This window comes from Peromyscus maniculatus, chromosome 12 (assembly GCF_049852395.1).
Source record: "Peromyscus maniculatus bairdii isolate BWxNUB_F1_BW_parent chromosome 12, HU_Pman_BW_mat_3.1, whole genome shotgun sequence".
Classification (NCBI taxonomy): domain Eukaryota; kingdom Metazoa; phylum Chordata; class Mammalia; order Rodentia; family Cricetidae; genus Peromyscus; species Peromyscus maniculatus.
This window is the reverse complement of record NC_134863.1, coordinates 9,637,675-9,653,328: the sequence shown is the minus strand read 5'-3', so window position 1 is coordinate 9,653,328 and position 15,654 is coordinate 9,637,675. Positions and strand designations below refer to the sequence as shown.

Here is a 15,654-nt window from a genome sequence, read left to right as displayed (position 1 = left end):
CTATCCCTGGTGATAAATAGGTGTTAACAGGGTAATATCCTTTTTACACTTAGCTTTACCTATTTATTTTTACTTAATGTATTTGAGTTGCCTGTGTGTATGTGTTCCACATGAATGCCTGGTTCCTGCTGAGGCCAGAAGAATGTGTCAGATCCCCAAGACTGGAGTCACAGAGTTGTGAGCGGCCGTGTGGGTGCTGGGAGCCAGCCTGGGTTCTCTGGAAGAGCAGCCTGTGCTTTTAACCATGAGCTATCTCCCATCCCCTGCTTATTTATTTTTGAGCCAGTGTCTCACCATTTTGCTAAGCTGGCCTCAAGTTCACGGTCATCCTGCCTCTGCTTCCTGCGTAGCTCATGTTCAAACACACACCACCGTGCCCAGTTGGTTCTTACACTTGTGAAATTTGTGAAGGTATTACTTAGGTATTTGTTTGGTTTTGTTTTTATATTTTGTTTGGCTTTCCTTGTGAAACAGGGCGTCACTAGCCTAGAACTCACTGTGTAGACAAGGCTAGGTTAGAACTCTAGGGATCTGCTGTGTCTGGCTCCGGAATGCTGCGGGGAAAGGTGTGCATTGCTGTGGTTTGAGAGCCACTGAGGCAGGAAGGTTTCATCACTGCCTTCTACTCTGGCTTTCAAAGACATGTTCCCCCATCTCATAATCTCAGCATTTCATACTTATCTGTCATTGTCCCCCCAAAACTGAAACCAAATTCTTTTTTCTGAAAACCCATGTACTTTTGTGAAATGGAGTGATTTAGGAGGCTAAAGAGAAGGCTCAATGGTTAAGAACACTGGATGCTCTTCCAGAGGACTCAGGTTCAATGCCCAGTCGCCATGTGACCACTCACACCTATTTGTAACTAGTTCTAGGGGATACAGCATCCTCTTCTTTCCTCTGCAGGTACTGCACACATGTGATGCACAGACAGACATGCGGTCAAAGCAGCCGTACACATAAATAATAAAATTTAAAGATGGAATGATTTAAGTGTGATAGCATTTTGTAATTTGATTTTTTTTTCCTGTGGTTTGTCTGTGCTCTCTAGTGGCAGTGAGGACTGCAGAACAGTGTCACTCCATCCCACAAAGTCACTTTGTGTGTAAAGGTTAGGATGCAGTGTGTTTAACATCCAGCCAGTTCAAGGACTGCCAGGTCCTTCTCAGTCTACCACTCCTGTGGTGACAAAAACTGTAACTTGTCTGTCATGGTGGTAGTGTTCCCAGAGATTTCTGGGTCCCCCTTGACCTGACCTATTCGTGAAAACGAACTGGCTGTTTGAATCCTCTGTGCTGGTTCCTCGTGCTGGAACCATTTTCTGGAGAGAGCATTTGAAAGTGTAAGTCCGTTCATGTTAGCCAGTTTTCAAGCCCAGGACAGAAAACATGAACCTCCTTACTCAGGCTGCGGAAGCCTGAGAGTCTGCCTAGCAACCCCAGAGTGATCTCTGGGGTTTGTCCAGAGGCTGACGAGGGGCAGGAGCGGGTACACTCGCTCACATCTGTCTCTGGGTGGGATGTCGCTGGGGAAGGCTCCACATTCCTCGGCCTGAACAAAGCCAGCCACACACTGAGGAAAGTGGCAGCTTCTGCCGAAGCCCGTTTGCCATAAACACTTCCTCGCCCTGGCATCACAGTGGGAAGAGGCCTCAAGGAACAGTTTTCCCAAACCTCAGTCATTTCAAAAGGAAATCATGTTCCTAATGAGACTGTATCTTAATGTGTCTACCAACCAGTCTTGGATTTAGAGTAAAATTGTACTTGGCAAAAATTTCTGATATGATCTGTTGCATAAATATTTATTGTCAAGTGTGTAAGTTTGGGGAAACCTTTTAAAATCTTTGTTGTTGTTTGTTTGTTTTTGTTTTTCCAGACAAGGTTTCTCTTTGTAGCCCTGGCTATCCTAGAACTCACTCTGTAGATCAGGCTGGTCTCGAACTCAGAGATCCCCTTGCCTCTTCAGTACTGGGGTCAAAGGTGTGCACCACCACTGCCCAGCTTGGAGAAACCTTTCTTAAGACTGTGTGGACACCTTGTGGAATTAGTCTCTCTTTCCACGTTTACATGGACTCCTGGGATTAAGCTCCGGTCACCAAGCTTAAATGGCAAGTGCTGTACCTGCCAAGCTACCTTTCAGGCTCTAAAGCCAAATTTTTGATGATTTAATTTTAAGATTAATCAGAGTTTAGCAAGGTTATCGACTGTGGTATCATTACACAGTAGTCAGTACTTACATGACAGTTGTTCTTATGTGATAGGAAACATTTAAAAACCACGTTTATATTAGCAATCAGAACGTGCTCAGTCAATCAAACAAAAGACGTGCCAGCCCTTCAAGAAGAACTTTTATGCTTTATGAGAAGAAGTAGAGCAGCGTGTCAGGTGACAGATGAGGAGGCCCAGTACTGCAGATACCGCCTCCCCCCCCCCCTCCCCAATTGAAGCTGATCTGCAGATATTCCAGTGCAGTCTCAGCCAGGCTCACGGAATTCAGAAACTAGTGCTTCCCTCATGGAAGAGCAGAGTGCCAAGACTGGACAGAGCACCTATGAAGCTTCGACGCTTGTCCCTGGTGTCACTAAAGATGATTGGGGGTCTAGATGTCGGGCCATGTCCATGCTTGTCACCAGAGGGGTGCCCCATTCAGTGGTGAAGAGGTAAAGCCCACCAAGGGGAACGAGGCTTTCTGTGCCGTGGTCATGTCGTCAGTGTGCCGTGGTCACGTCGGGGATGGATAGTTGGGGTGTTTAGGGGAGAAGACAGTGGCAAGGAGGGTCCCACACTGCCTACCTGAAACCTGAGACGCCTGAAGCTCCCTAAATGCCAGTTTATTTCCACCTCAGGTACCCACTTAATAAGAAAACAAGTGTGGCCGGGCAGTGGTGGCGCATACCTTTAATCCCAGCACTCGGGAGGCAGAGGCAGGTGGATCTCTGAGTTCAAGGCCAGCCTGGTCTGCAGAGCAAGTTCCAGAATAGCCAGAATGCCAGAGCTGTTACATAGAGAAACCCTGTCTTGGGGGAAAAATGTGATTGATCTCTTTTAATTTGGGATTGATAATCAGAAAACAAACTTTAAGGGCATGGGGTCTGGGGAGGGCTTTAGAAAAAGTAAAGACTGAGACTGGTTAGGTGTGATTTGCCATTTATTACTGCTGGGATTTTAAACTTGTTTTAAGCAGGACCTCATTAGTAGTAGTTGTTAGGATTTTTTTTTAATGTGTATGTGTATTTTGCCTTCACGTATGTATGTGCACCACATGTGTGCCTGGTCCCTATGGAGCTCAGAAGAGGCCTCAGAACAGACAGCTGTGAGCCACGCTGTGGGTACTGGGATTCGAACCTGGATCCTCTGGAAGATCAGCCAGTGATCTTAATTGCTGAGCAATTTTAGGTTATTTTTAGTTTATTACTACTGTTGTTGTGTGGGTATGTGCATCATTTGTGTGTGTATGAACTTGCACACCATGGCACATGTGTGCAGGTCAGGACTCCTTTTTAAGGGATCTTGGGATCAAATTCAGATCGTCAGAATTTTGTGGCAAGTGCCTTCATCCACTGAGCCATCTCACCAGCACAAATGATGAGACTTTTGGAGGAAGACAGTGATCTATCTCTTTCTTCTCCAGGTACATACCTCCAGATAAGCGGGAAGAAAATGACCAGTCAACCCATAAGTGGATGGTGTATGTCCGAGGGTCCCGTCGGGAACCCAGCATTAATCACTTTGTCAAGAAAGTTTGGTTTTTCCTTCATCCGAGCTATAAACCAAATGACCTTGTGGAAGTTAGGTGAGCATGCCTAAGATATACTGAATTCAAGAAAAATGATTAACTTTGTAACATGCCTTAGAAATGTTTGTAGTGTTATTAACTTGCTCAGTCCCTGCTCCTGGCCATTAAGTGGCTTTAGTTGTGGTTTCCTCTGCAATGTTTCACTAACTGGGCCTGTTGTCTCCTGTCATATTGTCACTGCACTGTGTTAGTAGCCTTGAAGCACTGGTGTATATAAAAAAAAATGTTACTGATAATTAACTAGAGTACAGTAATTTAACATTACAGAAATGTTTCAAGTTCCTCATAATTTGACTGTCTCAGATGTAATCCAGTGATAATCTTATGTACGTAGATTTACCTAGTACAGCTCAGAGAGATGGAGTGGTTGTATGTAGTGATGTGAAATTATTCAGATGCATTATTGTAGATGCATTCTGTACATCTTTATATGTTAGCATCTCCTAAACACCCTGACTATACTGTGGTTTATATACTGTGGTCAGTGAAATTCCTGTGTGGTACAGAACATTCTATTCATTCTTAACTCCTAAAACATGACCCTGCTAAACTTCTTAAAGTGACAGACAGATTCTCTCTCTCTCTCTCTCTCTCTCTCTCTCTCTCTCTCTCTCTCTCTCTCTCTCTCTCTCTCTCTGTCACACACACACACACACACACACTTTGGTGTTGGGTCTAGGAAAGAGTGCCTTCCTTTTCATATCTGTAGTTTCTGGATCATTCTTCCTCCTGCCTTAAAAACAACTCAGTCCAGAGCCAGCTGGTGGCGCACGCCTTTCATCCCAGCACTCGGGAGGCAGAGGCAGATGGTGTACAGACTGAGTTCGAGGTTGGCAAAGGCTAAACAGAAAAACCCTGTCTCAAAAAAAACCAAAAAGCCCTGAACACCCGAGTCCTCCTGCAGCCCGCCTGGCCTGGCCTGCCTTCATCATGGTTGTCTATTGATTCCCACAGCAGCTCCTCTTTGAAATCCACCCTTAGAACCTGTTCTACTGATGTTGTAAGTAGAACCTTTTTGAAAAGTTTTATTCATTCTTTTCTCATACAATACATCCCAACCACAGCTTTCCCTCCCTCTAGCCCTCCCCCCACCCATCTCCCCTCTCCTCCAGATCCACCCCACCCCCATCTCCCTACAGAAAAGAGCAGGCCTCCCAGGGACATCAGTCAAACACTGCATAACAAGTCGCAGTTAGACCAGACACAAACCCTCACTCAAGGCTGGGTGAGGCAACCCAGTGGGAGGAAAAGTGCCCCAAGGGCAGGCAGAAGAGTCAGAGACATCCCAACCTCCACTCTCAGGAGTCCCCCAAACCCCAAGCCAGTAACCGTAATATCTATGCAGAGGACCCAGCACAGCCCTGCAGGCCCTGAGATCGCTACTTCTGACTCTGTAGTCCCAGGGTGTCTTGAGCCCCTCCGGCTCCCATGCTTCCTCCTCCCTTCCTTCCATGGGGTTCACCGAACTCTGAGGAGAGGGGCCTGATGGAGACCTCCAACCTAGGCTCCCTGATTGCCTAATGTTTGGCTGTGGGTCTCTGCAACTGTGCCAATCAGCTGCTGGAGGAAGCCTTTCTTATGACAACTGGACAGGGCACCCATCTATGAGTATAGCAGAACATCATTAGGAATCTTTGTGTGTGTGTGTGTGTGTCTGCCTGTCGGGTGTGGGGGTGTGTGTGTGTCACGGTTGGTTTATCCCAGGTCTGTGGACTCTCCAGCTTCCAGGTCCTGGCAGTGTTGGTCATGGGGTCCCTCGGGGGGCGTGGGCCTCAAATTAAACCAGTCCTTGGTTGGCCACTCCACGGTTCTGTGCCCCCATCGCCCCAGCACTTCTTGCAGGCGGGACAGATTGTAGGCTGAAGGTTTTGTGGCTGGGTTGGTGCCACAGTCCACCATTGGGAGCCTTGCCTGCTTACAGAAGATGGCTGGTTCAAGTTCTGTATCCCTTATCACTACGAGTTCTCACTAGGGTCACCCTCATAGGTTCCGGGGAGTTGACACTGCCCTAGATTTCTACATCAATCCCCCTAGACCCCTCCCAATTCCAATTTTTTTCTACCATACTTCCTCCCTGTACCCCCCACCTGATCCCTTTTATTTCCATCCCTGCCCACTCCCCCAGTCTACCTGAAAAATTTATTCTATTTTCCCTTCCCTGGGAGATCCACGCACAGTCCCCAAAGCCCTCCTTGTTACTTAGCATCTCTGGGTCTGTGGATTGTAGCATGGTTATCATTCACTTAACAACTAATAGCCACTTATGAGTACATACCATGTTTGTCTTTTTGGATCTGAGTTACTTCACTCAGGATGATTTTTTTTTTTCCCCTAGTTGCATCCATTTGCCTGTGAATTTCATCATTTTTTTTCTTTTCTTTTTTTTTAAGTCACTGGGTCCATTGTGTAAATGCACCACATTTTCTTCATCCATTCTTCAGTTGAGGGACATCTAGGTTTTTCCAGTTTCTGCCTGTTATGAATAAAGCTTTGATGAACATAGTTGAACAAGTGTCCTTGTGGTAGGATGGTGTGTAGTTTAGGTAGATGCTCAAGAGTGGTATAGCTGGATCTTGAGGTAGATAATTCCCAATTTTCTGAGGAACCACCGTATTGATTTCCATAGTGGAAGTACAAGTTTGCACTCCCACCAGCAATGGAGGTGTGTTCTCCTTGCTCCACATCCTCACTAGCATGAGCTGTCGCTTGTGGTTTTGATCTCAGCCATTCTGACAGGTGTAAGATGAAATAGTTTTGATTTGCATTTTTCTAGGGGCTAAGAATGTTGAACGTTTCTTTAAATGTTTCTCAGCCATTTGAGTTTCCTTTATTAAGAATTCTCTATTTAGACCTGTACCCCATTTTTAATGGGATTATTTGGTCTATTGATGTCTATAGTTTCTTGAGTTCTTTTGTATTTGGTATACTCTGTCAGACATGGAGTTGGTGAAAATCTTCTCCCATTCTGTGGGCTGTGTCTTTGTCCTGTTGACAGTGTCCTTTGACTTACCAAAGCTCTTCAGTTCCACAAGGTCCCATTGATTAAGTGTTCTTAGTACCTGTGCTGTCAGTGTTCTGTTCAGGAAGTTGTCTATGGTGCCAACGTGTTCAAGGCTATTCCCCGCTTTCTCTTCTATTAGGTTCAGTGTATCTGATCTTACATTGAGGTCTTTGATCTGCCTGTCCTGAATCTCGCTCTGTAGACCAGGCTGGCCTTGAACTCACAGAGATCCGCCTGGCTTGGACTTGAGTTTTGTGCAGGGTGATAAATAGGGATCTATTTGCATTCTTCTACATGGAGACATCTGGTTAGACCAGCACCATTTGTTGAAGATACTATTTTTTCCCCATTGTGTATTTCTGGCTTCTTTGTCAAAAATCAGGTGCCATAGGTGTGTGGATTTATATCTGGGCTGTTGTTCCATTGAACAACTATCTATTTTTATGCCAGTACCATGTGATTTTTATTAATGCAGCTCTGAATAGAGCTTGAAATCAGGGATGGTGATACCTCCGGAGGTTCTGCTATTGTTCAGGATTGTTTTAGCTATCTTGGGTTTTTTGTTTTTCCATATGAGGTTAAGTATTGTCCTTTCAAGTTCTGTGAAGAATTATGTTGGAATTTGATGGAGACTATGTTGAACCTGTAGATTGCTTTTGGTAGGATGGCCATTTATACTTTGTTAATCCTTCCGACCCCAGAGCATGGGAGATCTTTCCATTTTCTGGTGTCGTCTACAGTTTCCTTCTTCAAAGACTTGAAGTTTTTGTTATACAAGTCTTTGACTTGCTTGGTTAGAGTTATCCCAAGATATTTTATAGTATTTGTGGCTATCGTGAAGGCCATTGATTCTCTGACTGTTTTTCTGCCCATTTATCATTTATCATTTGTATATAGGAGGGCTATTGATTTTTTTTTTTTGAGTTAATTTTGTATTCAGGCACTTGCTGAAGGTGTTTATCAGCTGTAGGGGTAGAATTTCTGGGTCACTTATGTAGACTATTGTATCATCTGCAAGTAATGATACTTTGACTTCTTCTTTCCAGTTTGTATCCCCTTGGTCTCCTTCAGTTGTCTTATTGCTCTAGCTAGAACTTCGAGTACTACATTGAATAGCTATGGAGAGAGTGGACAACCTTGGCTTGTTCCTTTTTTAGTGGAATTGCTTTGAGTTTCTCTCCATTTAAATTGATGTTGGCTATGGGTTTGCTGTATGTTACCTTTATTAGGTTTAGGTATGTTCATTGTATCCCTAAGCTCTCCAAGACTTATCATGAAGGGGTGTTGGATTTTGTCAAAAGCTTGTTTGGCATCTAATGAGATGATCATGTGAGGTTTTTTTATCCTTCAATTTGTTTATATGGTGGATTACATTGGCTGATTTTCTTTTGTATGTTGAACCATCCCTGTGTCTCTGGGATGAAGCCTACTTGGTCATGGTGGATGATATTTTTGATATGTTCTCGGATCCAGTTTGCAAGTATTTTATGTTCATAAGGAAAATTGGTCTGTAATTCTTTTTCTTTGTTGTGTCTTTGTGTGGTTTAAGTATCACTGTGACTGTGGCCTCATAAAATGAATATGGCAGAGTTCCTTCTGTTTACATGGAATAATTTGATGCTCTTCTTTGAACATCTGGTAGAATTCTGCATTAGAACTGTCTGGCTTGGGCTTTTTTTGGTTGGAACTTTTAATGACTGCTTCTGTTTTCTTAGGGATTGTGTTAGTTTGGGTTTCTATTACTGTGAAGAGACACCATGACCACGACAACTCTTACAATAAGGAAAACATTTAATTGAGGGGGCTTGCTTAAATTTTCAGAGGTTCAGTCCATTATCACGGTGGGGAGCACAGTGAAATGCAGGCAGACATGGTGCTACAGGAGTAGCTGAGAGTCCTACATCTTGCCGGCAATGGGAAGTTGACTGAGACATTGGGCGGTATCCTGAGCATAGGACTCCTCAAACCCCACACCCTGCAGTGGGCCATACCCACTCCAACAAAGCCACACCTATGAGATAATGGGGGCCGGTTTCATTCAAACTACCACATTCCACTCCCTGGCCTCCATGAGTTTGTAACAATATCATGCAAAATGGATTTAGTCTAACTTCAAAAGTTGTCATAGTCTATATCAGTCTCAGTAATGTTCAAAGTCTCTTCTGAGAGTCATACAGTCTCCTAACTGTAATCACTTGTAAAAATCAAATACAAGGGCTGGAGAGATGGCTCAGAGGTTAAGAGCACCGACTGCTCCTCCAGAGGTCCTGAGTTCAAGTCCCAGCAACCACATGGTGGCTCACAACCATCTGTAATGAGATCTGGCGCTCTCTTCTGTATACATAATAAATAAATCTTTAAAAAAAAAATCAAACACAAAAGCAAATCACATACTTCCTACATATAATGTCATTTTATATTTATATATATATAATGTATATATGTATATTATATATATAATAATGTAATAGAATATAAATTGCCATTCCAAAAGGGAGGAAAGGGATCATAGTGAGGAAATACTGGATCAAAGAAAGACCAAAAACCAGCTGGGCAAACTCCAAACTCCGTATCTCCATGTCTGATGTCAGAATGCTCTTCAGATCTCCAACTCTTCTTTTGGTTTTACTGGTGTTGGATTATTTATTTTCTGTGTTTTCATGGGTGTTCTTGACCTCGTTGGGTTGGGGTTTTCCTTCTAATACTTTCTGTAGGGCTGGATTTGTAGATATTGTTTAACTTTGACATTATCATGGAATATCTTGTTTTCTCCCTCTATGGTGATTGAAAGTTTTGTTGGGTATAGTAGTCTGGGATGGCATCTCTTGCCTCTTAAATATCCAGGACATCTGTCTAGGACCTTCTGGTTTTTAGAGTCTCCATTAGAAGTGGGGTATAATTCCCATAGGTCTGCCTTTATATGCTACTTGCTGTTGTTCCTTTTTTTAAAAAAAAAATTTATGTGTATCAGTGTGATTGTGTGCTGTGTGTATGTGGGTACCCATGGAGGCCAGAAGGAGGCATTGGATCCCCTGGAGCTGGACTATAGGCAGTTATGAGCCACCAAACATGGGTTCTGGGAAATAAACTCAAATCTGGAAGAGCAGTGAGTGCTCTCTTAACTGCTAATCCATCTTTCCAGCCCTTGATTATCACCTTTTAAATGACTTTAAATCTCTTACCTGCCAGAGTTAGTATAATGATTTCCTGATGTAAATGAGATCTAATGTAAAATTACCTTTATTTTCTTGACATGTATCACTGAGTAGAAGCTTAGTGTTCTAGTTAGGTTTCTGTATACAATTAATGTTGTTAACTGTGGCTACCAGTCTGGCTTATTTCACTTAGCAGTGTTTTCCAATTTCATCCATAGCGCCAGTTACAGAATCTCCATCTTTTCTTTCAAAGGCTAAGTAACACACACATGCATACTCACCTGCTCATACACGTGCACATATGTACACACCCAAACCCTCACACATGCACACTCACACTCACATAATACAGATGCACACTCACATGCACACAGACTCATTCTCACATGCACACACACTCATACTCTCACACATGCACAAACACAGGTACACACGCGTGCATGCACATGCACACACTCTAAATGTCTGAGAGACAGAAAAGAGAAAAGCAAGCCCACAGGAAGTGGGAGCAGGCTATAAAATCTTAAAGTACACTTCCTACCCACTTCCTCCAGCAACTTCCACCTTCTCGAGGTTCCACAACCTTCCTGAACAGAGCCACCAGGGAGCCACGTGTTCGAGCATGTGAGTCTAGGGAGACGTTTCATGTTCAAACCACAACAGTGACTTTAATTAGGAGATAGACAAGTTTAAGGGCTGGGATGTAGCTCGGGGAGAGAGCATGCATAATGTAGGCGAGATCCAATTCCCAGAACAGCGGGATGGATTTGCTGGTCATGATGGCTAATGCCTATAGTACAGCACTTGGGAGACTAAGACTGGAGTGTCGCTGTCAGCTTTGACTATATATCGATCGAGCCACTGTGTCAGGAAGAGGGAGGTGCTCTTTACCCCCCTCCCCCTTTTCAGCATCCAGATTAACAAAAAATTCTATCTCATACAGTGAAATTAAGTTAATTGTGTTAGGGAAATTTGGGATTTATTTTTCCTGTGTGAATATGTTGTGTGCATGCACACGTGTGTTGTGGTACCCACAGAAGTCAGATGTGAGTGTGATCCCTTGGAGCTGGACCTGCATGTGTTTGTGAGCTACCTGATGTAGGGACCGGACTGAATTCTGGTCCGCTGATAGAGGGTAAGTTTCCTTGGCCACTGAGCTGTCTCTCCAGCCTCTAGGTAAATTATTTAAGAGGGGTAACATTGCTCATTGTGAGCAAGACGCAAAGACCCTTGCCAGGAAACCCTGGCCACCTGAGTTTGCTCCTAGAACCCTGTCGTGGGCAAGGAAAGGAGTGGCTCCACAGACACAACATTTGTTTATAGGAGTAATGTGAGTCGGTCAAACATGGTAATCATTTCTTATTGGTAAACTTCTAATTTACTAAAGTAGATAGATTGCAAATTCTTTACACAAAGTTCTTAATATCCAGTATGCAAAATAATAACTGCTTTATCTCTCCATTCACTCATTGGGCATTGATAATACTTGGAATTTACAAAATGCTACTTCCCTACACATTGCGATTTAAAAATGCCATAATATGCAATATTGTATTTACTGAGAAATCTCAGGTGATCTGATCATGAGAAGCTGCAGTCACTGGGCAGGAGGTAATGGTCCAAGGGAAGAATCTCACTAAACTCACTTTCACAGAAATCCTACTGTGCACTTCTGAAGTGTCTTGTTAAAAGTAAACAGACTCTGTTTTGTGCAATTTAAGGTTTCGTTACTAAAGCAGACACTGGCAGTGGTGTGTAGTCTGATCCCTGTCATTTTGACTATACCTAGAAGGGCACTGTGAAACATCTATCTAGGTAGTTTTTCCTAAAGCAAGTCTTCCTTTATTAACTACAATGGTGGCACACACCTTTAATCCTAGCATTCAAGAGGCAGAGGCAGGTGGAGCTCTTGAGTTTGGGGCCAGTCTGGTCTACAAGAACAAGTGGTAGGACAACCAGAGCTATATAGAAACCCTGTCTCAAAAATAAAATACTGGAGAAATCATTTGCTCTGATGAGTTTTACCTCTGTTTTTCAGCAAGTGATGTATACAAGTTGGTTATTACACTTAATAATTTACATGCATGTCTTCCTTACTAGAATTTGAGCTTGCTTCCTCCCCCCCCCCCCCCCCCATTTTAGATAGAGTTTTTGATCCACTTGCTTCTCTCCCAACTGCTGAGGTGACTGGCTGCATTGCCGTGCCTGGTCTGTGTGGTGCTGGGGCTCAAGCCCGGGGTTTCATGCATGCCGAGCAAGCACCGTACCCACAGCCCTGTCAGCGCCCCGGATTCAGGCTTCGCTTTATTTTTGAGACATAGATTCACTGTGTGGTTGTAACTGGCCTAGAACTCCGAGATCCACCTGCCTCTGCCTCTGCCTCTGGAGTGCTGGAATTAAAGACCCCCCAGGCTTGACTTGGAGCTCCCTAAAGTTTGCGACCTCTTACTAACAGTAGCAACCCCAGAGTCTGACATGATTCCTAGAATAGTCAATACTCAGCTCATGTTGGATGGCAGAATGAGTTACTGAGGTTGTGGGGTGGACCATTCCATTGTAAGTAACTCTGCTTGCCTGGAATTTTTAAATTACACTGAGTAGAAACCTAAATTTCCATGAGTTTTTTTTTCTTTTCAGGGTGTAGGGTTGAGACAGGGTCTTACTGTGTAGACCAAATTGGCCTCTCAATGTGAAGCAGTCCTCCTGACTCAGCCTCCCATTGCTGGGACTGCCGGTGTGCACGTCTCCCTGCTGAAAAGTCCGTTCTCCTGTGCCTTTGATAGGACATAATGCTTCTTCTCTAGCAGATTTCAGATATTCCAGGGAGACTCGTGAGTCTCTTGTGACCTCCAGGATACACTTATTTCAGATATCATTTGTACGACTGTGTTGTTGGTGCTCCTGTCACTAGGCTGGTCCCTGACACACTCCAGCCTAGCTGTCATTTATTCGACTGTGTTGTGCTCCCTGTCACTAGGCTGTGGCCCTGACACACTCCAGCATATCTGTATCCTCTTAAAATATTCTTCTGAGACCTAACATACCATTCCGGATATGGTATTGTGTAAAGCAGGGTAAAAAGAGTTAGCCTGTGTTTTGAACTTAGTATGTTCTCTGTGGGACCTCAAAGCTTGCTAGTGCCTGGTTTCAGGATTACCTTGATGTATATTAATTTGATCAAATTTGATGCAGCTACTGGGGAACTTAAATTTTTTTTTTAAATCAAAGCACACATATATTTCTCATGATCACTGAATCTCCTCATCATTGTACATTACCTGGTGAAGAATACAGGTATTTTCTTCTATAGAAACCACCTTTTTCATACTTGGTTTACTTGTCATGATTACCCTTGACCAACTTCCTAAGAGCTGTGATAGTAAGCGTTATTCATCAGCCAGTCACTAAGTGTGAGCTGGACTCTGGACTTTGTGCAGAGATGACAAAAAGTGCTCACTGTCCCTGCCTTTGGGAGTTACGTGGACTGCCCCTAGCCTTGGTGCACGTGAGACTACAGTGGGCTAGTGTGGCCCCAGCCTGACAGCACTGCACACCTGTGGTCTTGTGCATCCGGAGGAGGACCGGGCAGTGACGTCCGCCACCATGGGCACCTGCACTAGCGCGGTGGTGGGAACATGGGCTCTGTAGCTTAGGGCTGGAGTTTGGGTCCTGGTTTTATTGCTTGCTGCTGTGTGGCCTTGCAAGTTAGTTGTGCAGTTGAACTGTGCCTCTAGATGGTGCTTGGTGAGGTTGTAAACATTGGCAAACTTAATAGATCCAAAAGGTTTAGGGCAGCATTTGTGTTATGGAAATACTCTGAACGTTTGCCACAATCTCCATGGAAATCAGACATGTCCACCCTGGGAAGAGCTTGGAGAAACATTTTAGTTCTTTTGAAGGTCTTCCATGTAGAGGAATGATTTATTTATTCTTTGTGATTCCATATCTAGAACTTTAATGCAGCAGGTAGACCTAGTTGGCATTGAACTCACAATCTGCCTCCCCAGTGCGTCATTTACAGGTATGAGCCGTACCCAGCTGAAACCTTCAGTAAGAGTCACTAGAAGTGGCTGAAAGACTGGCTGGCCACTGCTTGTGACTTTTCCCTGGTCATTGATAGGTTTCAACAGAATGACTGTAAACCTGTAGTGCCTAGGATTAAACCCGTGGAGGAGAGAGCAGATGTAAGGCAGAGACAAAACCAGGCTCAGAGCGTTGTCTGTGTGTACACCAGCTTTCCCCGTAGAAGTTCTGCTGGTTTGGGCAAACACTTCCCAGCCTAGTGGATGGCTAGTTTTGCTGTAGTCCAGGACAGGGAGCAGCTACATAAAGTGGAGTTACTCTGACTCAGAGTAACTGACCTCGTTGTATTATCATCAGTTATTTTCTCTACTTTGCAGGCTGCTCTTAAATTCAGAATATTTCCTGTCTCAGACTCAGTTAATCTGGATCTGCCTGTTAATTCCCATGTTAGGCTCCTCTCGAGCTGTGTTCTGAGACTCTGACCTAACTGACCTAATTCATGTCTCAGTTTTCCAAAAGCACATCCCAGGGAATGTGCCTTTTCCTGCCCAATCTCAGCACCTTGTTACACTAATTCTAACTCAAAGATTCACAGACATTTTCAGTTTTCCTGCCTGTTAACTTAAGCTGTATAGACTGAATACTTCAAGATCTCTCAATTAAAGTTTCTGAATTTTTTTATTATGGAGAATTTTACACATACACAAAAGCAGAGTATCATGAACCTTCACATACCCAAAGTGATTAGTAACAGTTTGCCAGCCTCCTCCATTCATTTCCCTTTATCCTTTCTTCATAAATTATATTGTGACTGAATATTCTTTAGTCCAGTTAGCATTCAAACACACACTCCTGCATTCTGAGATCGCAGCTGCTATGTAGGGAAGATGATATTGTGAGCAACTTGCTTGCTTTTTATGAAGTCCTTTTAGCAGTTAGCACCAATTAAAAAGTTAAATGACGCTTTTAGATTGAACATTATTATGATTTATTTTGGTTTGGGATGTACATCTCACCTCCTGTGCCTGTCAGATGCCAAGCAGGATTTCTGACTCTGTAGTGTAACATTTTTACTCTCGTTCCACTGAAGAAAATGACTTTGGATCATACAGTCTGTACCTCTTAGCTGTAATCATTTAGTAATATAGACTTGAATTACAGTTTTATTATTTAGCATTTGTGTGTGTGTGTGTGTGTGTGTGTGAGAGAGAGAGAGAGAGAGAGGAGAGAGGAGAGAGAAACTCAGCATAAACTCAGCATTGATATGGTAACTCACAAAGAAACCTAGCTGATTATTGGAAAGACATGAATTTCTGTTTTGTCTCTTAGAAAAGCTCCTTTGGAATGTGAGTGTAAACACAGGTAAATCTGTAAAATTTCTGCTTCTCCCTAGAGAGCCCCCTTTTCATCTGACTAGAAGAGGCTGGGGTGAGTTTCCCGTGAGAGTGCAAGTTCACTTTAAGGACAGCCAGAACAAGCGGATAGATATCATACACAATCTGAAGGTACTGTAGCAGAGCATTGCTCCTGGGAAGCACAGTGTCTCTTTTCTTTACCTGCTTAAAGTAGTAGCGTTTATTTCCTGAGGGCCGTGGCTGCAGATGGTGGAAGCAGGGTAATCCCTGAGCATATGATGCTCACCCCTGCAGCGCTTTCTCCCCAAAGCTGGGGAGGTGAACTAAC

At 43.7% G+C, this 15,654-nt stretch overlaps 1 protein-coding gene across 7 annotated transcripts in view; it reads left to right on the top strand.

Annotated features, from left to right (window-relative positions):
- The window catches only part of Yeats2 (YEATS domain containing 2), a 97,323-nt gene that overhangs the window by 23,324 nt on the left and 58,345 nt on the right, over positions 1–15,654 (top strand). For all 7 annotated transcript variants that reach the window (XM_076548580.1, XM_076548579.1, XM_076548583.1 and 4 more), the window contains 2 exons: positions 3,628–3,789; positions 15,365–15,476. In XM_076548580.1, the coding sequence (XP_076404695.1) occupies positions 3,628–3,789; positions 15,365–15,476 (274 nt within the window). The remainder of the gene's footprint in view (positions 1–3,627; positions 3,790–15,364; positions 15,477–15,654) is intronic.